At 43.3% G+C, this 17,526-nt stretch overlaps 1 protein-coding gene across 2 annotated transcripts in view; it reads right to left on the bottom strand.

Moving 5' to 3' along the window:
* The window catches only part of adcy8 (adenylate cyclase 8 (brain)), a 115,412-nt gene that overhangs the window by 54,168 nt on the left and 43,718 nt on the right, over positions 1–17,526 (bottom strand). For both annotated transcript variants that reach the window (XM_030751896.1, XM_030751895.1), the window contains exons 3-6: positions 9,872–10,002; positions 9,457–9,568; positions 8,304–8,431; positions 1,550–1,708 (exon numbers count right to left, since the gene is read on the bottom strand). In XM_030751896.1, the coding sequence (XP_030607756.1) occupies positions 1,550–1,708; positions 8,304–8,431; positions 9,457–9,568; positions 9,872–10,002 (530 nt within the window). The remainder of the gene's footprint in view (positions 1–1,549; positions 1,709–8,303; positions 8,432–9,456; positions 9,569–9,871; positions 10,003–17,526) is intronic.

The following is a 17,526-nucleotide window of genomic DNA, read 5'->3' on the forward strand; positions in this document are numbered from 1 at the left end:
AATGCTAACTGGAGGGGGTGGGGGGGGGGGGTTATATAATTAAATTTTAGCTTAGCTTTGGTGTTTTGAGGACTGAGTCACAGATGTCAGAAACAGGTTGGTGGTTTTCACCCAAACCCACAGAGTTCAGCAGGTGTTTCAGTGGCTGAGACACCTTCAGCCAAACGAGCAGCCAATGTGTGGAGATGTGATTGAAATCCTGCACAGTGTCAGGTCAGTGATACTGTGAGCTTAAGCTCCACTGTGTTCCTGCACTTATTAGAGGGTGACTGATGTGAGTGGATCAGATGAAACCATTATAAAATCTAAAGGTCGTGACTGTAAAGAAACATCATGTTATGCAACTGAGAAGCAGAGGCCGGGGTTAGGGTTCGGGTTCGGGTTCGGGTTAGGGTGGGGTCTGATAACAGCTCGTCTCAAGAGCTTGAAAAAAAGGTGACTGGACTTTAATTTTAAGACATTTCTTCCTCTCATCCAAGAGGCTCCTTCAGCTCTAAAACCAAAAGGTGGCTGTTAGCCCACTTTTGATCATGTTCGTCATCACATGACCCGAGGTGTGAAAGGAGGCGTGGGGTCATTACCACCAGGGGTTCTGGGTGCAGCCACTGTGAGACCTTGCCCCACCCTATCATGCAACCTATTGAGGTCACCTGAAGTAAGGTGTAAGTGAGGGCTGAGGGGCCTGGGAAGGGAGCTCAAGAAGGTTGCTGAAAGCTGGTGTCGTAATCCGCCTCCTCTGTTCAGTGATGGTTGTTCACAGTGGACATAGATGGTCCCTTTTACTCCTCTTTCAAATCATCTGTCTTCCCGGTCCAAAAATTTTAACATTGGCATCCTCGAGAAAGAGTGCCCTTTGACCTTTAGGTGCAGAACGACTACAGCAAGCCAGCTCTTTACACAACAGAGCCAGGGTGGGGCGAGGTGTCACAGTGGTTTCACCCAAAACCCCTGGTGGTAATGACCCCACACCTTTTTTTTCACACCTCGGGTCATGTGATGATGCACATGATTAGTAGTGGGTCAACGACAGCCCCCGCTAGGATTGAAATACCTGGGACTTTCCACCTTTTGGTTATAATACTGAAGAATGAATGAATGGATGAGAAGAGAAACATCTTCAAAAAGAAAGAAAAAAGTCCCCTCCAGACTGCCGTGACCGCGGTGACTCAGAAGCTACACAGACTTTGACAGCAGATGCTTGCAGGATATTTTAAACCAGTAGTTAATGCCACTCTGCCTTTTAAGGTCAAACTTTCACACTGAAAATAAACAACAACACACAAAACACTTAAAACTGAGACACAAGTCTATTCCCGTATTATTCTACTAAATTATCCTATTAAAAACTATGTGAGGGTGGCTAAAAATAAATGACAGTGGGAGTCAGCATAAACACATCTTTCTTTTCCAAACATAATTTTGTTTTCTCTGTTTCATGTGCACATGTGTGTCTGCATGTGTGTGTGCGTGTGTGTGTGTGTGTGTGTGTGTCCACTACAAAAAAATCAAATTAGAAAAAAACACCCACAGAGAAGCTCAGTTTCCTCACCCTGGGATGCCTCCAGACTCCAGCTTGTTGGCGATGTCCACATCCCAGGACCAGACATCAAACTGCCACTTCCTGAGTCCCAGCACGCCGCACAGCACCGAGCCCGAATGGATCCCAATGCGCATGTCGATGTCGTGTTTCGTCCGTGATCTCACATATCTGGAAGAAAGTAAGCGAGAAAAAGAAAAAAATCAGAATGATCTCGTGTGTTTGTGTTAAACAGCGCTGTAAAAATACAGGACATTTCCTACAATAATGTACCACTCCTTTTATATACAGGTGACTTTTTAGGAAAAAATGAAAGGAGGTCAGTGTAACCTCTGATAGAGGTTAAAACTGCGTAATTTATCACTGATGTTAATAAGAGAGCTGAACTAATGGCCACAAAACTCAGCGACCTGAAGCCGCTCTGAAAAGGAGTGATCCTTCACAACGATGTGAGACTCATAAAGTCACACAGATAAAATTGTTTTGGCTAAAGGTGGTTCCAACCACAGGTGTGTTCAGTTTTCACAACTGCTGCTGCTTTTTGGCTTTTGTTTCTCTTAATAATGATATGTGTGATATGTCACATGTTATTGTTCATCTCAGGTGACATTTATCTAATTATAAGGACAAGATTATAGTTTATTATGACCTGATATGTAAGAATGTGACAGATTATGACAGAGGGTGTACTTTCTTTTCATCGTGCATCTGTAACTTGATATGTTGACAGTTAGTTTGTAACTTTTCTTTGAAAATGACTAACGTACTAGATTTCCTCTGGGGGATTTGAGGAATTTGGCCTTCCCCTGACAGAAAGTCACCAGGATTATAAAAAAATTACTTTTTTAACCATTTTTATTAGGTGGGATTTCACTTACTCAAGATTAAAATACATATTTGTTACACAAATAGGCAGAAATGGCAGGAACATGCACATTAGATAAGGTAACACAGAGTCCTTGGAGCAGTCATGCCCATGTAGGCAGTCACCCCCAAAGGTCTCATTTTAAAGTTACAGTGTATACTGTACTGCCAAAAATGTGTTAAATAGATTCAGTCACCTAAAAGATGTTTAACAGGGTGAAATGCTTTGAAAATGCACTGAATATATCCTGTGGTGTGCTCTGGATTATGGACCAGTGTTATCAGAAACCGGCAATATTTATGTAAGTGGATGGGACCACTTACATAAGCATGAAAATGACATGAAAATGGTGAGGAAACAAACTGGAAGTCATCAGGGTAATGACAGTGAAAAAAATGTATAATTACACACTGATATATAAATTTCAGTTTAAAAAACCTGATCTAATTAACTTCAGGGACACACGTCCAGCACTCATTCTAAAATATTTCAGGGGTTACTTTGGGTCACACATTAATACACTTGAATCGACCTTTGGTGAAACCAACCGTATCTGCAGCACTTTAACAAAAGAGGTAAAAACTGCTTTTACAGACTCCTCAGACCTGTTAATAAATTACTTTCTCATTTCATACTTTATTTTTCCTGGAACACAATAAAAGCAGGACAGCGTGCAGCTGATAACAGCCTCCGAAGAGCAGACAGGCCTGTCACGCCTGTTCCTCCCTCCCGGCATTATTTCATGCTTCATAAGAGCCACAATGAATGTGAGGTGAAAGGCATCCTGGGAGTTTGTGACAGGTGGTTAAAGTCGGTCGACCGCTCAACGACACCTGGAGTGGAAATTAGCTAAAACAAACTGCAGCTAGTTGAGAATGATATCGTGTTGACTCTGAAGGGAATTTCTGTCCCTCACTGTGGAAGTTTAGAGGTCAAACACAGCAGCATCTCTGGAGACCCTTTTACATTCATGTCATGGTGTTTAGTTTTTACAGTGATGTTAACTGAACTTGAGTTTTTTTAGAGTTCAGAGTAACTTCTTATGACAGCCGCTGTCCTTAACAGTGGGCCTGTTATGCTTCTCCTTATTATCTGATCAATATATCCATCCTGTATCAGTGGTGGTCGCCTGCATTGAACAAGAAGTCCCCGTGATCCAAAAGCCCCCCCACCTGAGAATCTGAACTGGATGAGCGTAATAAAATTCAGTTTCATTTATATAGCACCAATTCACAATAGCAGTCACCTTAAGGTGCTTTATATTATAAGCTGAAGACCCTACGATATTTGGAAGAAACCCCAACATTCGCACAATGCCCTGTGAACAAACACTTGGCAACTGTGAAAGAACCAAGGGATGGACAGACAGACGGATGGACAGACAGATGGACGGATGGATGGATGGATGGAAGGACAGACGGACGGATTGGATGGATGGATGGACGGACAGACGGATGGATGATGGACGGACAGACAGATGGATGGATTGATGGATGGATGGATGGATGGATGATGGACGGAAGGACAGACAGACGGACGGATGGAAGGACAGACGGACGGATGGACAGACGGATGGATGGATGGACGGACGGACGGATGGATGATGAACGGACGGACAGACGGAGGGATGGATGGATGGACGGATGGATGGATGGACGGACTGACGGACGGATGGATTGAAGGACAGACAGATGGATGGATTGATGGATGGATGATGGACGGATGGATGGATGGATGGACGGATGGACGGATGGATGATGGACGGACGGACAGACGGATGGATTGATGGATGGATGATGGACGGACGGACGGACGGATGGAAGGACAGACAGACGGATGGATGGATGGATGATGGACAGACGGATGGAGGGATGGACGGATGGATGGAAGGACAGACGGACAGACGAATGGATGGATGGACGGACGGACGGATGGACAGACGAATGGATGGATGGACGGACGGACGGATGGACAGACGGATGGATGATGGACAGACGGATGGAGGGATGGACGGATGGATGGATGGATGGATGATGTGTTGATTCTTGGAGACATCAAGCCATACATGAACATGATCCAGAAATGCCTCTTTCTTCTGTGGGCCAAAGCTCATAATTTAAAATTGATTGAGGCAAAGTGGAAAACTGTTCTGTGATCAGAGGAAATGAAATTTGAAATTCTGTTTGGAAAACATGAACACTGTGTCCTCTGGGCTGAACCATCCAGCTTGCTATCAGCACTTAATTCAAAAGCCTGCATATCTGATGGTATGGGGGTGCATCAGTGCCTATGGAATTGGCAGCTTGTACATCCGGAAAGATCAACATATGCTCCCATTCAGAGATCTTTTTCAGGGAAGGCCTTGCATACTTCAGTAAGACAATGCTAAACAACATACTGCATCTATTCCAATAGCAAAGCTTCAGTCTGGGTGCTGAACCGGCCTGCCTGCAGTCCAGACCTTTGACCAATAGAAATATCTGGCACATCATGAAATGAAAAATACAACAAGGAGGACCCAGGACTGTTTAGCAGCTAGAATCCTCTATCAGACAAGAAGGGGACAACATTCCTCTCCTAAAAGTCCAGCAGCTGCTCGCCTCAGTTCCCAGATGTTTTCAGAATGCTGTAGAAGAAGAGGGATGCTGCACTGAGGTAAACATGGCCCAATACCAGCTTTCTTAAAATGATACATGTTCTTAGTTTGAACATTTGTTGTTTCCTGTGTTCGTTTGAAAGTAAAATTGGGTTATGAGATGTGCAAATCATTGCATTCTGTTTTGTTTACAGGAGGTAAAAACTGATTAATCTAGTCAACACAAGCAAATCCATCTCCTCTTATTGCAGCTTTTGCATCACAGAGTGGTGTTGCAACAAACAGTGGTCTGTAGACAGCTCACTATCTTGACTTGATGGCACAGATCTCACAGCGTATCTATCACTAATCCCTCTTTTTCCTCTGAACATCAGTCCTCCTCTCCTCTGTCACTGAAATCGATGCAATGGGGACAAAATGCTTTAGTAGCGCAGGAGATCGTTGAAATAAATCACCTAAAATCACAACACCCAGCATCAGTGAGCCTTTGGGACGAATCTGCAGAGTGACTGACTTTTTCCTCTTTTTCACAGTCTGACAGACAGAGCGATATGCAATCTATAAAGGCCTGTTATGTAATTTCGAAATACAATACAATCACTGAAAACACGTTTTCTCGCATCTCAGTGATGCATGGGACATCTGAGATGGTGGAGCTCGATAATAGTGCATCATCTGATACTAATTTTCTGCAGACAGGGCTGGAGACAAATTCTTGCACATGCAAATATTGCAGGGAGGTTTTTCTGAGTAGAACAAGATAACTTGCTGATAACAGCACAGTCATCCAGTACCTCAGGGTAAAAGAAGATGGCTCCTGCAATTACCATGAATCTGCTCCACTCATACAAATTCATAGAAATAAACTCATCTTAAATTTTACAGGATTTCTGTCTGTCTGCACCTCATTAGCTACCATTACTGCAGCTTTGCAATGCATACATATTTGTACCAGAACATAAAGGTAAATGTTTGTCATTGGCATGTTGTACCTTATAAAGCTACAAACAAGAAGGTATAAAAAATATATTAACAGCTATTTGTACGTATTAGGGTAGAGCAACAAAGACTTCTTTTTGTATGTCTGAATCACACACCGTGTGTAAAAGGTCAATTTAGCCGCATCCTTTGTTGGTTTGTGAAAATCCTGTTGTGAAACGTGAAGATGAGGATTTTGACCATTTGACCAGAAACCAAGAGGCAGTGCATGCTCATACAGTAGCAACCTCTCAATCACATGATAAAGCATCCCCTGCTTTATCGTCCTTTTTAACTAACAGCAACCAACATTTACAATCTGAGCACATTTTGTACTCAGTGGCACTTGAAACTATCAAGTGACACCTTAAATTCATCAGGACACTATTAGCTGAGGTCTTGGATCAAGGATGCTTAAGGAATATTTTTCCCAGAGGAGCTGCCTCCTTCTAGCTCTTAGAAAGTAGGTCTGTAGCATTTTTACATCTGCTTCACTTTTCAGACATCCTTCTTTCGTCAGTCTGACGCTTCAAAAAGATGATTTCACAAGTCTTTCAGGAGAAAAACAGCTCACAGACACTTAAAACTTTCCTTTATGATCGAGGTTATAGTTCAGGCTGGATCAGGTGACCCTGAACCCTCCCTTAGTTGCGCTGGAATAGGCCTAGGCTGCTGGAGGTTTCCCATGATGCACTGAGTGTTTCTTCTTCACTCAACGCTTTTATTTGTTTATACACCCCTCTGAATTTAATCATTAGTTATTATTAATCTCTGTCTCTCTTCCACAGTGTGTCTTTTGTCCCCCCCCCCACCCCCCCTCCCAGCAGATGACCCCCCTCCCTGAGCCTGGTTCTGCTGGAGGTTTCTTCCTGTTAAAAGTGAGTTTTTCCTTTCCACTGTCACCAAGTGCTGCTCACAGGGGGTCATCTGATTTTTGCCTTACAGTATAAAGCACCTTGAGATGACTGTTGTGGTGATTTGGTGCAAACAACAAGAAAAGCGCAGATTCTGATCAAAAATATTGCATTACCCATCGAGGAATTATATCTATTTTTATGCACAATCCTCTGTTTCCAGTGGCTGAAATGTAATTACAGAATGCACTCAAAAGCTGTTTTATGGACAGGTGTGAGTTCCTTCTTTTGTTATGTTCTCATGCATTAAGTGGAGAAAAGGTCTGAAGATGATTCCAAGTGTTTCATTTGCATTTGTAAGCTAACCCACGTGTGGTCAGAAGGAGCCCTCGATGGCAGTGAAACAGGCCATCCTCAGGCTACAACAAGCAAACACATCCATCAGAGGGAAAACAAGAACTTTAGGAGAGGTCACATTTAAAGCTTGGTTACCACGACCCTGAACTGGATAAGCAGAAGATGGATGGATGGATGGATGGATGGATGGATGGATGGTCTAAGAAAAAGGAGAATGCACCAGGGAGCAACCCAACACAAGAAAGACCTGCAGGTCCACAGAAGAATGATCACTGGATCCTTTCCAAGGTAAATAAAAACACTTCAAGAGAAGAACACACTATCTTCATCCAAGCCTACTGTCAAAGATGGGGTTCACAGATAAAATCAGAACATTAAGTCTCAATAATAGAAAGACCAGAATAAATTTTGCCAAAACAAATGAAAGAAAAAAAGCTCTGGCACGGCATTCTTTGGACAAATGCAACTAAGATGGGAATGACAGGGAAAAAGTACGGAAAAGGCTTTAAATGGCTCATCGTCATCACATCGCATCACCTGGAGAACAAGAAGGAAGCAGTGTGATGTATGGCTCCAGTGGTCTTTACTGATACATGACAGAAGACAGAATGAATTCTGAAATTCAGAACTATACTTAGCTCAGATTCAGCCAAATGCAGTAAACGTTGAATGGATAGAGCTTCAAATATTCAAAACATACTGCAAACATACTGCAAACACACTGCAAATACACTGCAAACACACTGCAAACACACTGCAAACACACTGCAAAAGCAACACAGGAGTCTCTGAAGGGAAAGAAGTGGAAGATTGTGCACCAGTGAAGGGCTGGATTACAAACATCATGGTTTCAGGCAGTTACTGCCTGCAAAGTTTCCTGATAAACTACTAAAAGCAATCTTTTTTTCGTAATTATGTGATTAATCCAATATTTTTGTTCAGACCAGGCAGTCTGCACTTTAACTGCATGCTGATTTTCTTTCGCACTGAAGCAAAACTGTGAAAATCTTTGTCAGTGTGGAAAAATGTAACTATGCATTTCATTTATGAGTGCTTTATTTTCCCTACTGTGCACAGCATTGTTAAAAAAATAATGACAGTAGAAGAAGACAGGACCTGATGGTTTTGATCATGCTGAGGCCCATTTCCACGCAGCAGTGGGCATGGTCCGGCCTGGGCTCAGGTAGACCAGACACACAGTAGTAACAGTCCCCCAGGATCTTTATTCGTAGACAGTGGTGCTCCTGCAAGAGACAAACACATTAACCCTAAACGCATAAAACCTAAGTGATGACTGAATGAATATGTTTGTTTATTTTTGCTCTGACTTATGATGATCTAAATGTTGACTGAACTTTGTAGCATCTATGAAATGATCTGTGTTTAAATTGTCTTTAAGCCTCACTTTCACTATACAGTTCTAACACAGTTTACCAAATATTATAAGAAAATAAAAGTGCCACTGCACAAAAGTGCCCCCATAAGTGGGCCATAAGTCATGAGGTGGGGTAATGTAGTGTGTGACAGATGTCACATGTCACAACACATGTGATATGTGGCCCATGTTGGACTCAGGCAGCCGGACTCACCCTGAGTCAACACTGTGAGTCGAGGCCAAACGCGGCTCAGAAAAATAGCAGATTTTGGAGAAACTGGTATTTTTGTCTGGACCATCATCAGAGGGGGGGGGGCATAAGTGATAGAAAATGAATGTCGATCAAGTGTTAACCAAAGACAGGCGATCACTTGATCGGGAGAGCTCCAGACCTCAAGAGAATATGAAAGCAGTATTTGGATACAGCAGCTTCTACCCGACCATTAAAAACACTTGCCGATTTATTAACCTGACACAACCTGTTGTGCTTAGGTTTAAATGGAAAAGAAATGCAGGGATTGTGGGTAAGTTTAATCAAACACTAACCAGACTGCAGGCAGATCAGACCAAAAGGTCTGAGGCTCAGTGTGTAAGTTCAGACCTTTCTGCTGGTTAAAATATGGCTAAAGAACTGGATTATTCTTTAATTTGATGCTTGAATGAGTCCAGAGGAGGGTGTGAAAGGTCAACTGTGCTGCAGGAGAAGCTGCTCTGAAGTTGTTGCCACTAGAATCAAGTGCAACTGAAGTTAGAGCCCGATAAACATGCTAACTTTGGTACGTAGGAAAGTATGTATTAATCCTTTAAAGCCCAGATGAGCGATTATCTCAAAGGAAAAGGGAATCAGGGTCTTGTGCACGTCTGCATTTGGGGTCAGAACCTTAAATCACTCACATGTGCGAGGCGGTCGAAGCGTGCAAAGAGTTCATTCAACATTCGCACCAGCTCCTGCGCTGACAGCGTCGTGGAGAGGTTTGTGAAGCCTTTAACATCTGCGAAAAGAATGCTGCATAAAATAGGGAAATGTCACTTTAATATCCAGGTCAGCTCTTAAAATATTACTTATGAGACTTAATGAAGATTACAGAACTTGCACATTTATGTAAGTTTATCAGTTCATTAAAATTTGTCCAGAATAATTTTTTTTAAAGAAACACTCAGACAAAGTTAAACCTTCGGTTTTGCTTGTCAAAGCAACAAATGCACACGTGAGCGTGACTAAAGCAGCTTCCAGTTTAGTCTGAGCAGGTGTTTCCTCAGACTGGCTGTCTCTGCTGTAGAAGTGTTACGCTCTGAGTCGGGCCCTCACCTGACATTCTCATAGCGGTGGATGTAGATTCTGTGAAACTGATGCTGGAGGTGTTCATCCTCTACATTTGTCATGTCGTTGATCATTTCCAAAACTACAAAACGAGGCAGGACTGATAATACCAGCCGTTCCTGTTGGGGAGAAAAATTAATCATGTTATCACTTTGTTATAACAAAAATACACAAAACAAAGGATAACAATACAATACTTTGATCTACTGAGAAATCATAATGTGTTTAGAAAACCTACAATGCAACAGTATGTTATTAAACTATTTTCATGATTGTAATTCATCCATTCATCCATCTGTCGCCTTCCTCTTATCCAGGGGGAGCAGACTAGACCTTTCCCTCTCCCGCCACCTCCTCCAGCTCTTCCGGGAGGACGCTGATGCATTCCTGCAGCAGCTGAGAGAGATGATCTCTCAATCAGACCTTGGGTCTGCCTCAGGTCTCCTCCTGGGAGGAGCTCCTCAGAGCCTCCTGAACGATCCAGCTCCTCACCCTTTCTCTAAGGCTGAGTCCACACATCTTTCAGGAGAAGCTCATTTCCAACACATGCATCTGTGATTTTATCCTTTCTGTCACTCCCCACCACTCATGACCACGGGTGACGTCACAGTCAGCTGCTTGAATAACAACAAATATTTCAATTCCATTTGAAGCAGATACCTTTCCGATCTGAAACGAATCATCTGTACTGAGTGAGAACCTCAGATTTAAAGGCGCTAATTCACATCACAGTCTGCTGTAAACCACCCCAGCAAAAGGTGGAGTTCATCACTCATCAAAACCAGCAGAACCACAACCCAAAACAACCCGGGCAAAGACAGAGCACAGAGCAGGAATCAATGACTGGCCTGACGCTCAGTCAGATACAGCATGAAAAGAAGGAGCTGGGATGGAGATGGGCTCTCCAAAGCTGGGTTCATTTATGATCAGCTGATAACGGCTGAGCCGGACCTCGTGGCACATCTGAACTAACACTATGCTTGGGACTGAATGAGCTCTTCTAATACAGCAGCACCTATTACAAGAACAGAGGGAGGAAGTTAAAGTCATTATTCTTTTTGATTGTTTCACTTTGAACTAAATGAACTGTAGATAAAAAGTGGAAACTTTTTATGATGTAAGGCAAAATGTTATATATATAAAACGAATGAGAGAACATCAGGATTAACAGCAAATTATTGAAGGAAAACCCAACAGAAATAAAGCCTGTAAATAACAAATTACATAAGGGGCTGTGCATGTGAGAAATGAATTAAAAAGATGGCTCGGGCTCTGCCAGCCTAAGCTCCTCGAGCAGGATCCTCCAAAGCCTCCACGCTTACAGAAACATCACAAATAAATGAGTTTGTCTTGTGATTTTTGTACTGACACAGTGCCACTTGGCTAAAACAGAAACAGATTTGGAGTGGGAGCAATGCAGCATCCCTCAGGATTCTTTTGGCCTCGGGGATCCGCGTCAGAGCCAAGCAACTGCTTCTTTCAGATCCTGAATACATTAGAACCAAGCAGAACGTCACGTACAGTGACATCAGTTCACAACATGCTCATGCTCCAAATCCCTGCAGGTTCTTTATAATATTTTACGCTAAAGGGATGACAGAGGGACAAGTCTCATAACTGGAAAGGCTCCAAACGAACCAGCTGGCCCCGTTCTGCGTCTTAAAGCCTCGCCGTTTTAAAACCGGAGAGTAAATCTGCACGACGAGGGGGGGTTAGTTTGACTTCCAATCTAATGAACTAGTTTTTTTTTAAAAATCCAGTCTTGATATTCGGGCAGTGATCTGCCTTAATTCTGTCTCTCTTTGGGAAGCTGGTGTTTTGTTTGTTTTTCATAGAAGCAGATTAAAATTATATTCCCATTTGAAGACCCATAAATCTTGAAGAAAGCATGAAGGCTACACGTGCACACATCATGTTCTTTCATTACCATGAATGCACACTGCAGTTTATTATGACTCAGCCCCACGTGCAGCATCCCGCTGATGGAATTACTCACCAAACAAACCAAAATGTGGATTCATCCGCAAATGCAAACATTCCCCGAACACTACACTGTGTACCTGTGACAGGTAGTCTCAAAGCTTAAACTTAACGATCTAGGTTATTAAGAGGATAGCATGGATCTGCTGAGAACGTTCCCTGTCATCAGCTAGAACATTTCCTCTCAGCTGTTTTTATTTTTGAACTCTGAATGCTGGAAGTTCGATTCTGTTCCTGCTTTGTGTAAACTGTCTGACTGCATGAGTGTCAGAAAGCAAATGAAAAAAAACTACGCATGTGCACGTGTTTTTTTTCCCCCCTATTTGGCTCACAGATGAGTTTTCCAGTAAGAAATAAAAATGCAACCTCATGTGCTCTCAGTGAAGCTGCATGACGCTGTCTGAGAGCCCTGGAGAGGCTCTTCAGACCCCGAGCGCAAGTGCAAAGAGAGGCCTGCTGAGGCTGGATAATAGCAAAGACACACAGAGAGAGGGAGAGAGCGGCATGTGACATAAAAATCACCAGACTCAGAATAAAGAACCATTAAAAGATCATCATCTCTACGGATTTTGAACCTCAGTTTGAGGTAAAAGATGTTCCAGAGGAGGAAAAAGGAAATGAAAAGAAAAATCAAGCGTACGTTCAGGCAGGCAAAAATCGAGCTCAGCTGATCTCTGCGTCGGTCCACTAAACGCATGAAGGATTAATAAAAGAAAAAATCAGCTTCACTGTGGCTGGCAGCTCAGAAAGATTCAACAGTGCCATGAGGAAATATTCCCCCACATCCAAAGCTTTGGCTTGCATCCATCCTTTTTTCTTTCTCCTCAGCCCCCACGGAGCCTCGGCCCCTCCCTGAGCCTGGTTCTGTTGGAGGTCTCCTGTTAAATGGGAGACTTTCCTTCCCACTGTCAGCAAGTGCTGCTCATAGGACCTGTTGGGGTTGCCTCTCTAAAGCTGTAGGGTATTTACCTTGCAGTATGAGGTGCTCTGATGCAACTGTTGTTATGATTTGGTACTATATTAATAAATTTATTGAAGTGACTCCTTTTGATGTGGAGGAAAGGAGCCAGTTAAGGTGGTTCAGGCATCTGACTAAGATGCCTCCTGGGTGCCTCTTGGGTGAGGCACCCAGGAGGCATCTTAGTCAGATGCCTGAACCACCTTAACTGGCTCCTGACTAAGATGCCTCCTGGGTGCCTCTTGGGTGAGGTGTTCTGGGCATGTCCTACCGGGACGAGGCCCTGGGGCAGACCCAGGACACACTGGAGAGATCATAGCTCTCGACTGGCCTGGGAACACCTCGGCGTCCCCCCGGACTAGCTGGAGGAGGTGGTTGGGGAGAGGGAGGCGAGGGTGGTATGATGGCCCGTGGGTAATGTCTTTTATTAGTAAGTAAGCTGTAAGTGTCATGATGTAATCCACTCTTAACTACTTCTAACTTAATGTTTTTCAGTGCAAAATATGGTGTTCATTCCAAAAGATGAAGTCCTCTTTCTCTGCAGTTTCCATACTCTGCACAGCCATCAGTGATTCACATTTAGAACTACATTTCAAACAGAAGGCTCCATCATAACCTCCCAGTGAATGGATAGCCTGCTCAACCAGTGAGCTACGCCAACAGGCAGAACAACGTTCTAAGCACATAACTAAAAACTACGTCACGGTCCAGAGGAAGACCTCTTGAGTGGACCCAACAGCAAAGGACTGATGCTACTTCCATTCAAATATCTTTTTATTAAACTTATGGCTAAACAGAAAGTGCTGCACTGAAGTGGCAGAAAACCCTGCAAACTACACCAAATCCAACAGACAACCAACCCGACCAAAAGTATGGATCCAGAGCTGAGCACTGATACACAGCATGGAGAGAAGGATAACGAGGAACAGATACACAACTAAACTAAACAAGGATGGTAACAAAGACCAGAGCAGAAACCCTGTGAGTCATTTATCCTGCTGTATGATCGCTGGTTCCACTAACATCTCAGGTGTTTTAGTTGCACTTGCTGCTAACCTGCAGCTCGTGGTGCTGCACATGGAGACTCATCTAACTGACACACCACTGTGGACGTGACCATCAGCTGAGTGTGTAAGAACGTAAGAGGAGAGCAGGTGTTTGCAGTGTTGAGCACGCGCCACCTCCTGTTGTGTTGTGTTGTGTTGTGTTGGTATCTGTGCTGGAAAGCAGAGCAGTGCATCTACAAAATAAGGTCTAGACAGACAAACATTTCAGTGGAGCGTTGCTAATTCATTGGCTGCTGCGCTGCAACCAAACGCCCCGGGGTCCGGCGGTGGAGTCTTACTGCAAGAAATGTGGATTTTTCAGAGTCGTCCTGAATTCAGACTGAACCTTTGACCCCTGAAATGTGTCAGTGCTGCTCAGTCATGCCAACAGCTGTGATCACACAAAGAACAAATGTATCACTGCCTTCTACGTTCCCTTTAGATAAAATATTACAATATAAATTCAATTAATCGGTGCCACAAGTTCAATCAACAGCTCAACTTCCTTTTGCAATTTTATTTTCATACAATAGTCATGTTAGTTTCCCAGCTAGACATAAATTTTAAATGATAAACTTAAATGGAATTTAAGCACATGCTGAATTTTGGTCGCCTTATATTGGGTGGGATTGCCAACTCATTGTTTTCACTTGAGTCGTCATTTGGACCCAAGCACATGTTTGGGGTTGAAATTTGTAAAATGTGGCACAAGGAAAAACATGCCTGTGAACTTTGAACTGTGGGAGGAGGCCAGACGTACCTGAAGGACACCCACGCAGGCACAGGGAGAGCATGGAAACTCCACACAGAAAGGCCCCAGCCAACCACAGGATTCTAACCAGGTACCTTCCTAATATGAGGTGACAGTGCTAACCACTCTACCACCATGCCACTCACTTGGTTAAAAAAGCTTTGATACACACTTATCAAAGTGCTCTGTGGCAAATAATGGAGCAATATAATCAGCCATTTCTCCTGTTAATCCGTATGCTGCAGATAATCTTGCACCTGGTGTGAGATTATCTGCAGGATAAGAAGGAAAAAGTAAGAAAGGAGCAGGGCTCGCTGATCAGCAGTGACTGCAATTTCCCAATAAGAGCAAGGGGACTGTGAAACAGTAAATGAATTAAGAGTGCTGCAGCCTTCTCAGACAAATAACAGAATAAATGTAAGAAATGCTAAAAGAAGTTGCCAGATAATAATACGGCCGACTGTGAAACACTCTGTGTACAAACTCTTGTGTTACAGGTAAAAATAATGACTTTGATATTTTACCACCAAAATCAAATTTTGCCAAAATGGGATTCATGAAAATGGGATGGACACGCGGAGGCTAATAATAAAGCACTACATAACTTTATCATTGCAGCTGGATCAGTTAAAAGCCTTCTTTACGACACATTGTAACCAGACTCCATCTCCCTTTTTAATATTTCATCCACAGCAGTGCCACTTCTTGCAGTGTGGACAGGGGGCTGCAGACTGTGTTTGCTCCACTGGACACGGTCCCTGGTTTGGACAGCTGAGAGCCGGCGGACTCGGTGTCAGATCGGCTTTGAAAGTCATTAGCGCAGCTTGATTTTAGCTGAGAGCCAAAGCCCTCCAGAAGCTCACTGACAACTTCTGTCTTCATTCACATTAAAGGTCCACAAGGAAACACTTTGTCGCTCCGCCCTGCTGTTATTGTTGCACGTGGTGGACTTCAAAATCCAATTTTGAGTTGATCCATTTTAATAACCTGCTTATTCCAGTAGTTATTATTCTCTTAACTTAGAGTTACTACACTGCAGCTGAGGGGAAACACCCTCCCGTTACTCTTTTCAGGAATGGAAAACTGTGCTTTGTTTCGCAGAAGCACTTCTGTTTAGTAAAAGCTGTTTTACACTTGATGTGTTTTGTCTCTTCCAGCTGAATGCAGCTCATTGTCTTTGACCTTTCATTTCTGAGGATCTGATGTTGTCGTGTATTTGCTACACTAAAAGAAATATGACTGAATCCTTTTAAGTTTAAATACAGATTGCTTTATTAATACTGTATTTCAGGGACTCCTACACAACTCCAGCAGCTCTCTAGAAATCAGTGCCAGGCTGCAGTCACTTGATTTATTATTTGGCTGTGAGTTTCTGTTCTGGGACCTCCCTGAACTACCATGTGACCACATGGAAAGCCTAAAGGCAGAGACAGCAGCAGCAGAACCTCCTGCAACATAACACATTGACAACAGATTTCAGTTAAAAATGGCCTGAAAATGAGGAGCTGGGGGGTGGAGGCGGGTTGCAAAGTGGATTGCAGTGGTGCAGCAACTAGCAGCAGGCTAACAGGGGGTTTATGCTCACTGTTCTCTTTACAAACAGCAGCGTGGGCCGAAACTAAAATCACATCTGTCACTCTAGCTTGATTTGGCCTAGTTGTGAACTGTAAGTCGGTCTGTGTCTGCATGAAATACAAGCATATATCAGCAACAGCTGCAAAACACAGGGTGCTCTGGAGTAAACTTGCTAAGGTTCCTGTTTTAACCTCTTCTTTCCTATTCCAGCTCTGAAGCGCTGGTTTTTATTTTGCTTATGTTTAGCTGTAACACCTGTAGTTTAGCAGCAGAATGAACTGACTTACTTTTGCACTTTGTTGTCCAACCAGTGACCAACATGTTGCCCATAACCATATATGTGCTGTCCTTTCTGCTCTGTTTTGGGTTTCTACCACCTCCAAAGAAAAAACATGTGTCATGAGACCCTAATGCAGGACTCAGGAAAGAGGAATAAACATGTCCAGAAAATCACAAAGTTCAAAAATCTTGGAGTTTACAAAGCACTGAGCCAGGTAATCCAAAAACACAGGGAACGCAGAACAAGGGAACACACAGATATGAGGACGACGTGACAAACAACAAAGGAAGATTGTGACAAAATACACACAAGAGGTGATGAGGAAACAAGGGGGGGAATAAAACATGGCTGAGGACAATCCAGGAATAAGTGAGGGCGACATGGAGGAAAACTGAACCTTTCAAAGTAAAGACAGGAAGGAAGTAAAGGTAGCAGACACAGCCCAGAACACACACACACACACACACACACACACACACACACACACACACACACACACACACACACACACACACACACACACACACACACACACACACACACAAAGATAACACAAGGAGAAAACACATGAAGACAGAGACGAGGAAACACTGAAAAACAAAGACAGCCAGAGGGAAACAAACTAAACACAACCTTGTAAACACAAAGGAATAAACAACAACTGTGTGAACAGAAAACTGAATATTAACAATAACAGAAACCTAAAAGATGATCTAAACTCAAAACCCGGGACCACGACAGCAGGTGGCTCTCCAGCTGGTGGATGCTGAAGTTAAATGCGTTTGTCTTCGTTGTGGTTCTCGGCAGTTTGCTTTGGGCTTACTGAACAACAGGAAGTTTCTAATTTATCTAAAAATACTGAAACTGGTTTTCTGCTTGCAGCAAATGTCCTCATGCTGCCTTCAGATTACCGTCACACTCAGAAACACTGCAGGCACACACACACACACAGAAAGAGCTGATCTTCAGTTCAATTCAGGTTTATTTATAAGCACCAAATCACAACAGTCGCCTCAAGGCCCTTTCTACTGTACCGTAAAGACCCTGTAGTAT

This window comes from Archocentrus centrarchus, chromosome 17 (assembly GCF_007364275.1).
Source record: "Archocentrus centrarchus isolate MPI-CPG fArcCen1 chromosome 17, fArcCen1, whole genome shotgun sequence".
Taxonomy (NCBI): domain Eukaryota; kingdom Metazoa; phylum Chordata; class Actinopteri; order Cichliformes; family Cichlidae; genus Archocentrus; species Archocentrus centrarchus.